The sequence below is a fragment of the Aegilops tauschii genome, chromosome 6 (assembly GCF_002575655.3).
Source record: "Aegilops tauschii subsp. strangulata cultivar AL8/78 chromosome 6, Aet v6.0, whole genome shotgun sequence".
Taxonomy (NCBI): domain Eukaryota; kingdom Viridiplantae; phylum Streptophyta; class Magnoliopsida; order Poales; family Poaceae; genus Aegilops; species Aegilops tauschii.
Window position 1 is genome coordinate 469984405 of NC_053040.3, and position 12798 is coordinate 469997202.

The 12798-nt window shown below is 46.9% G+C and overlaps 1 protein-coding gene across 1 annotated transcript; it reads left to right on the forward strand.

Annotated features, from left to right (window-relative positions):
* Positions 1-172: 172 nt before the first annotated feature.
* LOC109764792 (uncharacterized) lies at positions 173-3548 on the forward strand. The gene is made up of 2 exons (XM_020323574.4): positions 173-1582; positions 1704-3548. Exons 1-2 carry the CDS (start codon positions 441-443, stop codon positions 3142-3144), a joined length of 2583 nt encoding a protein of 860 aa, XP_020179163.1. The 5' UTR covers positions 173-440; the 3' UTR covers positions 3145-3548.
* The last annotated feature ends 9250 nt before the right edge of the window (positions 3549-12798 follow it).

Sequence of the window (12798 nt, forward strand, 5' to 3'; positions counted from 1 at the left end):
ATGTTTTTCAATTTTTCGTTCTAACAATGCTGTTTTCAAATGTTTATCTTAAAAACGAGAATTGATTAATTTATTTGACCGGAGAAGACTTGGTTGCTTCCATGATTCCGTCCGTTTTCACATGTGGGACTAGCTGTAACAAATAGAGAAGTGTACAATACTGGCACTGTCAGACTTTGAATATGCAGGACGCCTTCCCCCGGCGACGACCCGCCAAGTCAACTCGTTCTACATTCACGCAGCTCCCTCTTATCTCTCGTCGTCCCATTTGATCTTTGGATCACAGTAGCCAAGAAGAGGAACCACACCTGCTGAGACTTGAGAAAGTGGAGTGGCCGGCGTCCCTGCAGCCGGCAATGGAGCCGGGCCACGTCCAGCAAGCATCTCCGCAGCCGGCAACGGAGCCCAGCCACTCCCAGCAAGCTTCTCCGTAGCCGGCAATGGATCCCGGCCACGTCCAGCCTGGGCCCCCGCCGCCGGCAATGGATCCCGGCCACGTCCAGCCTGGGCCCCCGCCGCCGGCAACGGATCTCGACGACGTCCAGCCTGGGCCTCCGCAGCGATGGGAGTACAGCCTGCGGAAGTACCTCCTGCTGCTGGCCACCCTGGTGGTCACCGTCACGTACGCCGCGGGGTTCAACCCGCCGGGAGGCGTCTGGCAGGCGGCCCACGACGGCCAGCCCGCCGGCGACCCCATCATCCGCTACACCTACTACCACCGCTACCTCGCCTTCTTCTACTGCAACGCCACCGCCTTCGCCGCGTCGCTCGTGGTCATCGTCCTCATCCTCATCCTCGCCATCCGGCACGACAAGGACGAGAAGGACACCCTCTGGGTCGTCGTGCCCCTGCGGCTCTTCATGATGCTGGACCTCCTCAGCCTCATGGGCGCGTACGGCGCCGGCACCTGCACCTGCCAGGACAAGGTCTCCACCATCTACTACGCCGTGCTGGTGGCCGCCGTCTTGCTCTACGTCACCGTTCTCAAGTTGGTGGACAGGTGCTGGAAGATGCCGGCCACCAATCTCGACTCCTCCGTCCCTGACTCTGACCTCGAGGTGGAGGCCAAAGAAAAACAGGCCCGGGAGAAGAAAGCCGAAGAAAGGCTCTGCAAGGTCCTGATGCTTCTTGCGATTTTCGCCGTGAGCATCACGTACGTCGCCGGGGTGAACACGCCGGGTGGCTTCTGGGACAGCACCGGGGGCAGCCACCACCTGGGCGACGCGATTCTGAAGGACCACCACAACATACGCCTGACGGTGTTCTTATTCTGCAACACCATGGCGTTCGTGGCGTCCCTGTTCATCACCATGCTGCTCATCATCGACGGCAAGAATCTCCACAAGAAGAAGGCTCGGTCTCGCATGCTCTACGGGTGCATCGTCGTCGCCCTGGTCGGCCTCGTCGGCGCATACGCCGCAGGCAGCTGCAGGGAGACCGACACCACTGTCTACGTGCTCTCCCTGGTTGGCGCCGTTGTGGCATACATCCTCCTCCATCGCTTCTGCAGTTCAGCATCAAGATTATTTTCTCGTTGTTTCAGTCCTGATGAAAATGAGGACACTGATGAGAATAATGTCAGGTACAGAGCACTGTTTCTTTCATTCTCTGAAACTGAACTCTGTTTCTCCTTTCTCTTCAACTGAACTCTGCTTCTTCTTTCTCTGAAACTAAACTCTGTTTCTTCTTTCTCTAAAATGCAGTGCTAGGGAGGCTCTGGACAAGGCTCGCTCTCTTGTTCTATTGCTGGCCACTCTTGCCGCCGCCATCACCTACGCAGCGGGGTTGGACCCGCCAGGTGGCCTTTGGCAGGATAACAGCAACGGGCACATGGCCGGCGACCCGATTCTCCTCACAACGAACCTTGCAAGGTACAGGGCCTTCTACTACTGCAACTCGGTTGCGTTTGTGGCCTCCTTGGTGGCCATCGTCCTGGTCCAGAAGGAGAAGCTGGTCAAGCACCACGCGCTGGAGGCAGCCATGATACTCGTCCTGTTTGGCCTCATAGGCGCGTATGCAGCTGGGAGCTGTCGGGACGTGAACAAATCCATTTACGCCATGGCTTTAGCAGGCGCTGTCCTGATATATGTCGTGATCCATATTGTCTTCTTCACGCTGGACCACAAGGACAAGAAAGACGATGCTAGAGAAGATCTGTTGCTGGAGAAGAGGCGCAAACGGTTGCTCCTCTTCGCAATCTTGGCAGCGACCATCACCTACCAAGCCGGCCTCACACCTCCCGGCGGCTTCCTTCTGCAGGACGACAAGCTCGGGCGGCATCACGCCGGTGACCCGGTCCTCTTGGACAACTACCCGCGCCGCTACAATGCCTTCTTCTACTGCAACTCAATAAGCTTCATGTTGTCCATTGCCCTCATCATCCTCCTGGTGAACCCCAATCTGTACAGGCCAGCCATACGAAGCAATGCGCTATCTGTTTGTACAGCGGTGGGCTTGCTTTGTTTGATGGGAGCCTACGCCACCGGAAGCACGCAACACCTCAAGACATCCATCTACATCATTGTGTTGGCAGTCGTGGTCCTCCTTGTTGCAGCCGGACTGCTGCTAGTATTTTTGCTGAAGAGACATGGCAATTCCAAAAAAAATCCGCCCTCCGCACCCATTAAACAGAAGGACCAAAAGGGAGAAAGGAAGAAGCATGCAAGGCGCAAGTACCTAATGCTGCTAGGCATCTTGGTGGCGAGCGTAGCCTACCAGGCCGGCCTGAAACCGCCTGGCGGAACATGGCAGAGCGGTGACAGCGGGTACGAGGCAGGCAATCCGGTGATGCACGACAACAGGAGGCCCCGGTACCTCGTCTTCTTCTACAGCAACTCCATCTCCTTTGTGGCTTCCATCGTTGTCATCATCATGTTGCTACCTCAATGGCTGCGAAAGGAGCAGCAAGGAGAATGGGAGAAATGGTCGCTGAGGGTGATGAACTGGACGATCAGACTGGATTTATTTGCTCTCCTAGGGGCCTATGCAGCCGGGTCCAACAGGGGGTGGAAGACGTCCATGTATGTCGTCGCACTCATCATTGCCGTGCTGGGCTACTTTGTAATCCACATGAAGATTTCAACATGTCTTGAGCGTCGCCGTAAGAAGCGTGATGCCGAAGCCGCCATGGGAATCATAGTATGATTCATTATCAGTGTGCTTTGTGGTGTAGCTCCACTATCATGAGGGCAGTCCACAAAGTAAACCAAAATTCGGGGCGATTGATGATCTGCCTATTTCTCCCCGTCTCTAGATCTGTAACCAGCTTAGCTCTGTCCAATGTCTCTGCTCTAGGTAGCTCTCCCTGTTTTTAGTTTCCTAGTCTAGTTGATGTAATCAGATGAACCTGCATCCAATTGGAGCAATTGCTGACATTGTTTCTCGACTCAGTGAGCAAGTGTGTTTGCGTAGTCTGATGAGTACGCATGGTAGGTGACGCTTTCCTGACCCTGTGTGCACTCTGTCTCATAAGAAGTTGAACGGGAAGTGCATGAGTGACAATTACATTTGTATTCCAGAAACTGAAGCATTTGTTATTACTACTGAAACATACTGTGTCATTAGGTACAGTCTGAACTACCGTATTGTGCAATTCCTAATAATTAGCAATCATTGATCGAGAGAAAACATACCTTGAATCCAGCACCTGAGCATCGGACGCCAGCGCCGCAATGCCCCCGGTGGGGCAATTCACCGAACACCTGCAGGGCGCCCGATCCCCGCAACTGAGCTGGGCAGGCCGCGCGTTAGCATCGGAGCTGGCGCCATTTTGGATGGAGAGGATTCCTCGAGCGTGGGTCGTCTCGATCGGAAGCAGCTGCTCGAGCGCGCGAATGCAGGTGCTGCGCGAATCAAGCTGGTTTAGCCGAACCCAGCCGCGCTAGGTCGCTCCTTGCGATCTTCCGCACGAGGGACCGGAAAGCGGAAGGCCAGGCGCCGTGCTGCGCTGGCCAGGCGCGGAAGGTCTTCGCCGACGATCGCCGGAGAAAAGGAGCGGCGCCTTGGCTCCTGCTTCTGGCTCCCGCGCGGCTCTGTCTCGTGTCGACAAGCTGGACGCGGGTAGTTCTTCTTTTACTAATTAATCTCAACCGGAGCAACAAACCTTTTTATTCGTGAGGTAATAACGGTGCCTAAACTTGCCATCGATTTTACTTTGGTGCCTGAACTTGAAAAATACGCCGAACTGGTTCTATAACTTGGCAATATGGTTCAAATACAGTTCAAATCACGTGTAGATATGTATGTATTGCTGACTAGACATGGTATCGTGGCGCGGGGCCCACTTGCAGTGTCGGGAAAGACTGACATGAAGAGTGTGCGTCTCAATGACCATCGGGTCCCACCTGTCAGTGCACAACTGAAATAAATAAAAATAGCTGTAAAGCTGAGTTTCAAACCGGCGACCTGTGCGCCACACAGGACATTCGCCAACCAATTGCCCATGTATGTTTGCTGTCTTTCACGCACTGCAACATTTTATATAGGTTTTATATATCCGGCATAATCATGGAGTTAGATGGGCTCCAGTTAGTGCACCCATTTTCCAAATGTAAGTTGTTTTTCTTATTGTAGAAATTACAAAATATTCAGATAGTATATGAAGTGATTATTCTTTTAGGAAATGTATTACTAGTTGTAAAAAGTGTTCAGGTGTTTTAATAAAGTATATGTATTTTTCAAAAAGATATATTTTCGAATAAAAATAAATTTTAAAATATGTGTGATAAATAAACAAGGGCCTAGTGTTCCCCCAGGATTTTATACATTCTTAAATTTAAATTAACAATTTTCAAACTATACATACATTTGTCTACATAAAAATATTTTAATTACATGAATTTTTATTATTCCGTAATTATTTTATAAAATAACATTAACATTTTTTAAAATAAAAATTTTATGCATATTATTTCTAGCTCTATTTTTATTACTAATACAATAATTCGCATAAGTTTTAGAATTACTAAAAACAAAAAAGAAACTCACATCTCGAAGGGTCACGTGCAAGAGGAAAAATAACTAATAGTTTAAAAAAAGGACCACGTGATATGTTTTTAAACATGAAGATTTTGAAAATGAGATTAACATTTCAAAAATGTATAACTTTTAGAAATTGCGAAATTGTTTTATTATATTTTGTGAATCCTTACAAATATTATATTTTGTATTATTTTAATTTTTGAATATTTTCAATTTCATTAACATTTTTCAAGGGGTCAACCATATATTTAATATTGTTAATATAGTTTGAATTTTTTTCTCTAAAAACGAAAAATAACCAGCATGTGAAAAATTGGGCGCACTGATTGCGGTCTAATTAGCTAGATACAGGTTAGTGATGCGTAATACTCCCTCCGTTCCTAAATATTTGTCTTTCTAGAGATTTGAAATGGTTACCACATACGGATGTATATAGACATATTTTAGAGTGTAGATTCACTAATTTTGCTTCATATGTAGTCACTTGTTGAAACCTCTAGAAAGACAAATATTTAGGAACGGAGGGAGTAGTCAACTGCTGAAGTGGTTTGCGCAGGCCCTTCGTAGCGCACAGGTCTTTTGTTCAAATCCCAGCCGAGTTCCATTTTTTCTCGGTTCTGCACTGATAGGTGGGACCCGATGGTCATTTAGACGCGCTCTTTCTATGTCAGCCTGTCTCGGCATTGCAAGTGGGCCCCGTGCCACGGTGTCATGTCTAGTCAACAAACATACGTATCTGGACGTGATTTGAACCGTATTTGAACTATACCGCCAAGTTATAGAACCGGTTCGGTGTATTTTTCAAGTTTAAGCACCAAAGTGAACATCGATAACAAATTTAGGCACCGCTGGTGTTATTACCTCTTTATTCGTTGATTAAGAGCAACTCCAATTAGGCGACCCAAATGGACGGCGATTTCGTCTGTTTTTTTGTTCGTTTGGGTTGGCCGCCTGCCTTAGATATGGGTCGGCAGCGCGCCCAACGCGTCGACCCATATGTGCCGGCCACGCACTATTTCAATAAATAGCTCATTTTTGCATTGATGAATTTGCATTTAAAGATACAGTGAAATAACATAGTTTGAACCGAATAAAATAGCATAATTTTACAAGCCGAATAAAAATAAAAATGTCTCACATAGTTTTGTAAGCCGAATAAAAGAAGATATATTTATTGGTTGCCACATTAGCTCATATATGCTCAACCAAATCATTTTACAGTTGCACGTGAATTTTCCAATCATGCATGTCATGATGAAATTGGGTGAACTGTTCAAACGTTGCCGCTCCTCCATGCTCAGGCACAACATTCTCACCCTAAAACTGAAACCCTTGATCGTACATACGTTTCGGGCGCTTGTCTTCTACGATCATATCGTGCATGACCACACAAGCAGTCATCACCTCCCACAGTTTCTGCGTGCTCCAGGTATTAGCAGGATACCGAACGATGCCTCATCGAGATTGCAAAAACACCAAAGGCACGCTCAACATCCTTCCTAGCACTCTCTTGCTCTTGGGCAAATCTTTTCCTCTTCTCTCCGACAGGGTTGGGGATTGTCTTGATAATAGTGGTCCACTGAGGATAGATACCATCACACAGGCAGTATTCTTTGTCGTAGTTGCGGCTGTTGATAGTAAAGTTCACCGGTGGGCTGTTGCCTTCGGCAAGCCTAGCAAAAACCGGCGACCGCTGAAGCACGTTGATATCATTGTGTGATCCAGCCATGCCAAAGAAAGAGTGCCAGATCCGGAGATCTTGAGACGCCACGGCCTCTAGTATGACAGTGCAAGCCCTGACATGCCCCTTATATTGCCCTTGCCAAGCAGAAGGGCAGTTCTTCCACTCGCAGTGCATGCAGTCTATGCTGCCAAGCATCCCTGGGAAGCCCCTGCTAGCATTCATCGCCAACAAACGGGCTGTATCTTCAGGAGTCGCCTCTCTCAAGTACTCAGGGCCAAACACAGCAATAACAGCCTTGCAGAACTTATACAGGGACTCTAGGCATGTAGACTCGCTCATACAGACGTATTCGTCAATGAGATCACCGGGCACTCCGTATGCAAGCATTCGGATGGCGGCAGTGCATTTCTGATAAGAGGAGAAACCAATCTTGCCAACGGCATCCTCTTTGCACTCGAAATAGTCATTATAGCCGGCCACCCCCTCTCTAATACGGTTGAAACGATGCCTACTCATATGGAAACGGCGGCGGAATTTTTGATGTTTGAACAACGGGTTTGTTGTATCAAAGTAGTCCTTTCAAAGAAGGAAATGCCCGCTCTCTCGGTTGCGATTCAACGCCGGAAGGTGGCCCGGAATGGAGCCACGGAACAACGGCCGCTGGCTGTTGAGGTGATGATGGACCAACACAACAGCCAATATCTCCTCCTCGTCATCGGACGACGAATCGTCGGAGTCGCAAAGGAAATTGTGAAAAAAACTCATCGGCAGAGTCCATTTTGTACCTTGGCAAACTATCGAACAGCTTGCGGGCGTCGACGAAGGAGACGGCCGGCGAAGGGAGTCGCGGCGCGCACGGACCAGCTAGCTGCCCTGCCGGCGTCCGACGAGTGGCCTGGCGTCCGACGAGCATACCGGTGAGTATCTGGCTGGGGCGGCGATGCGGCTTCTTGGTCGTGGTCACGGCTGTGTGGTGGTGGGGGAGCGGGGCTGGAAAGTAGTCGGCTCCCCGGCGGCAAGACGGCGATGGCGGGCGACGTGGGAGTTGGCGACGTTGGTGGGCGGATGTGGAGGCGCCGGCAGCTGGCAGAGTTGCCAGAAAAAATGGGCGGCGGCGTCGACGACGAAGGAGGCGGGCGAGGGTTGCTCTCGGATGGGGGCAATGTGCCACCGACCAGCGGGCCCGGGGGAGGAGAAGGCGAGCGCGCGTCCGTCTCATGTCCGTGCAGACGCAAATCCGGCTCAAAAATGGGTCGGGAATGAGTCACCCGCGGACGAAAAGCGGACGCGCATCCGTTTGGGTCGGCGCGTTGGGCCGCCTTTTGTGTCCGCGCCGACTCAAACGGATGCCAGCGGACGAAATGGGTCGCCCCGTTGGAGTTGCTCTAACGCGCACAAAAAATATATAATGTACAATAACTTAAGTTATAGAAATAATGTTCATAAATAGTACTCCCTCTGTTTCTTTTTAATCTGTATATAAGATTTGGTCAAAGTCAAACTACACAAAGTTTGACTAAATTTATATAAAAGAATACCAATATCTATGATACTAAAGCTATATGGTATGAAAATTCATTCCATGATGCATCTAATTTATTTCATACTGTGATTGTTGATCTTTTTTCTTATAAGTTTAGTCAAACTTTACAAAGTTTGACTTTGATCAAATTTTATATGTAGACTAAAAAGAAACGGAACAAGTAGTAGAATATTTTTTGTGAATTGGATGTACATCCATTTCAGTTTATATGTAGTCAATATTAAAATATCTAAAGCATTTTACATTCATAAGTGTAATAATTAAGATATTTTCATGTTGATGATAATATGTATTTACTATGCTTTCCTGTTGATGATAATATGTAAGATATTTGTTATAAGTGTAATAAGTATCTCCTTTGTTCACAAATATAAGATGTTTTGAATATTTTAATATAGATTACATACTGTTGGAGAACGTAGTAATTTCAAAAAAATTCCTACGCACACGCAAGATCATGGTGATGCATAGCAACGAGAGGGGAGACTGTTGTCTACGTACCCTCGTAGACCGTAAGTGGAAGCGTTATAAACGCGGTTAATGTAATCGTACGTCTTCACGATCGACCGATCCTCGGCACCGAACGTACGGCACCTCCGCGTTCAGCACACGTTCAACTCGGTGACGTCCCGCGAACTCACGATCCAGTAGAGCTTCCGGGAAGAGCTTCGTCAGCACGACGGCATGGTGACGGTGATGTTGATGCTACCGACGCAGGGCTTCGCCTAAGCACCGCTACGATATGACCGAGGTGGATTATGGTGGAGGGGGGCACCACACACGGCTAAGAGATCAATGATCAATTGTTGTGTCTTGGGGTGCCCCCGTATATAAAGGAGCTAGGGGGGAGGCGGTCGGCCAGGAGGAGGGCGCGCCAAGGGGGGAGTCCTACTCCCACCGGGAGTAGGACTCCTCCTTTCCTAGTAGGAGTAGGAGAAGGGGGAGGAGGAGAGAGAGGGGCAGGAAAGGGGGCGCCGCCCCCCCTCCTTGTCCAATTCGGACTAGAGGGGGAGGGGGCGCGCGGCCTGCCCTGGCCGCCCCTCCTCTTCTCCACCAAGGCCCAATAGGCCCATTATACTCCCTCGGGGGTTCCGGTAATCCCTCGTTACTCCGGTATATGTCTGAAACCTCCCGAAACACTTCCGGTGTCTGAACATAGTCGTCCAATATGTCGATCTTTACGTCTCGACCATTTCGAGACTCCTCGTCATGTCCGTGATCATATCCGGGACTCCGAACTACCTTCGGTACATCAAAACACAAAAACTCATAATACCGATCGTCATAGAACTTTAAGCGTGCGGACCCTACAGGTTCGAGAACTATGTAGACATGACCGAGATATGTCTACGGTTAATAACCAATAGCGGAACCTGGATGCCCATATTGGTTCCTACATATTCTACGAAGATCTTTATCGGTCAACCGCATAACAACATACGTTGTTCCCTTTGTCATCGGTATGTTACTTGCCTGAGATTCGATCGTCGGTATCTTAATACCTAGCTCAATCTCGTTACCGGCAAGTCTCTTTACTCGTTCCGTAATTCATCATCCCGCAACTAACTCATTAGTCACATTGCGTGCAAGGCTTATTGTGATGTGCATTACCGAGAGGGCCCGGAGATACCTCTCCGACAATCGGAGTGACAAATCCTAATCTCGATCTATGCCAACTCAACAAACACCATCGGAGACACCTGTAGAGCACCTTTATAATCACCCAGTTACGTTGTGATGTTTGGTAGCACACAAAGTGTTCTTCCGGTATTCGGGAGTTGCATAATCTCATAGTCACAGGAACATGTATAAGTCATGGAGAAAGCAATAGCAGTAAACTAAACGATCAAGTGCTAAGCTAACGGAATGGGTCAAGTCAATCACATGATTCTCCTAATGATGTGATCCCGGTAATCAAATGACAACTCATGTCCATGGCTAGGAAACTCAACCATCTTTGATTAACGAGCTAGTCAAGTAGAGGCATACTAGTGACACTATGTTTGTCTATGTATTCACACATGTATTATGTTTCCGGTTAATACAATTCTAGCAAGAATAATAAACATTTATCATGATATGAGGAAATAAATAATAACTTTATTATTGCCTCTAGGGCATATTTCCTTCAGTCTCCCACTTGCACTAGAGTCAATAATCTAGATTACATAGTAATGATTCTAGCACCCATGGAGTCTTGGTGTTGATCATGTTTTGCTCGTGGAAGAGGCTTAGTCAACGGGTCTGCAACATTCAGATCCGTATGTATCTTGCAAATCTCTATGTCTCCCACCTGGACTTGATCCCGGATGAAATTTAAGCGTCTCTTGATGTGCTTGGTTCTCTTGTGAAATCTGGATTCCTTTGCCAAGGCAATTGCACCAGTATTGTCACAAAAGATTTTCATTGGACCCGATGCACTAGGTATGACACCTAGATCGGATATGAACTCCTTCATCCAGACTCCTTCATTTGTTGCTTCCGAAGCAGCTATGTACTCCGCTTCACACGTAGATCCCGCCACGACGCTTTGTTTAGAACTGCACCAACTGACAGCTCCACCGTTCAATATAAACACGTATCCGGTTTGCGATTTAGAATTGTCCGGATCAGTGTCAAAGCTTGCATCGACGTAACCATTTACGACGAGCTCTTTGTCACCTCCATAAACATGAAACATATCCTTGGTCCTCCTTAGGTACTTCAGGATGTTCTTGATCGCTGTCCAGTGATCCACTCCTGGATTACTTTGGTACCTCCCTGCTAAACTAATAGCAAGGCGCACATCAGGTCTGGTACACAGCATTGCATACATGATAGAGCCTATGGCTGAAGCATAGGGAACACTTTTCATTTTCTCTCTATCTTCTGCAGTGGTCGGGCATTGAGTCTGACTCAACTTCACACCTTGTAACACAGGCAAGAACCCTTTCTTTGATTGATCCATTTTGAACCTTTTCAAAACTTTGTCAAGGTATGTGCTTTGTGAAAGTCCAATTAAGCGTCTTGATCTATCTCTATAGATCTTGATGCCCAATATGTAAGCAGCTTCACCGAGGTCTTTCATTGAAAAACTCTTATTCAAGTATCCTTTTATGCTATCCAGAAATTCTATATCATTTCCAATCAACAATATGTCATCCACATATAATATTAGAAATGCTACAGAGCTCCCACTCACTTTCTTGTAAATACAGGCTTCTCCAAAAGTCTGTATAAAACCATATGCTTTGATCACACTATCAAAACGTTTATTCCAACTCCGAGAGGCTTGCACCAGTCCATAAATGGATCGCTAGAGCTTGCACACTTTGTTAGCTCCCTTCGGATCGACAAAACCTTCTGGTTGCTGCTACCTCTTGAGCACTACGTTGGTTTTCCCTTGAAGAGGAAAGGGTGATGCAGCAAAGTAGCGTAAGTATTTCCCTCAGTTTTTGAGAACCAAGGTATCAATCCAGTAGGAGGCTACGTGCGAGTCCCTCGCACCTACACAAACAAATAAATCCTCACAACCAACGTGATAAGGGGTTGTCAATCCCTACACGGTCACTTACGAGAGTGAGATCTGATAGATATGACAGGATAATATTTTTGGTATTTTTATGATAAAGATGCAAAGTAAAATAAAAGCAACGGAAATAACTAAGTGTTGGAAGATTAATATGATGGAAAATAGACCCGGGGGCCATAGGTATCACTAGTGGCTTCTCTCAGGAGCATAAGTATTTTACGGTGGGTGAACAAATTACTGTTGAGCAATTGACAGAATTGAGCATAGTTATGAGAATATCTAGGTATGATCATGTATATAGGCATCACGTCCGAGACAAGTAAACCGACTCCTGCCTGCATCTACTACTATTACTCCACACATCGACCGCTATCCAGCATGCATCTAGAGTATTAAGTTCATAAGAACAGAGTAACGCTTTAAGCAAGATGACATGTTGTAGAGGGATAAATTCATGCAATATGATAAAAACCCCATCTTGTTATCCTCGATGGCAACAATACAATACGTGCCTTGCTGCCCCTACTGTCACTAGGAAAGGACACCGCAAGATTGAACCCAAAGCTAAGCACTTCTCCCATTGCAAGAAAGATCAATCTAGTAGGCCAAACCAAACTGATAATTCGAAGAGACTTGCAAAGATAACCAATCATACATAAAAGAATTCAGAAGATTCAAATATTGTTCATAGATAAACTTGATCATAAACCCAAAATTCATCGGTCTCAACAAACACACCACAAAAGAAGATTACATCGAATAGATCTCCACAAGAGAGGGGGAGAACATTGTATTGCGATCCAAAAAGAGAGAGGAAGCCATCTAGCTAATAACTATGGACCCGAAGGTCTGAGGTAAACTACTCACACTTCATCGGAGAGGCTATGGTGTTGATGTAGAATCCCTTGAAGGAAATATGCCCTAGAGGCATAATAAATTTATTATTTATTTCCTTATTTCATGATAAATGTTTATTATTCATGCTAGAATTGTATTAACCGGAAACATAATACTTGTGTGAATACATAGACAAACAGAGTGTCACTAGTATGCCTCTACTTGACTAGCTCGTTGATCAAA

Excerpts from the sequence above, each read along its gene's own strand:
- LOC109764792 (XM_020323574.4), top strand. The coding sequence starts at position 441 with ATGGATCCCGGCCACGTCCAGCCTGGGCCCCCGCCGCCGGCAATGGAT. Across the intron at positions 1,583-1,703 it reads ACTGATGAGAATAATGTCAG|TGCTAGGGAGGCTCTGGACA; the intron begins GTACAGAGCACT and ends TCTAAAATGCAG.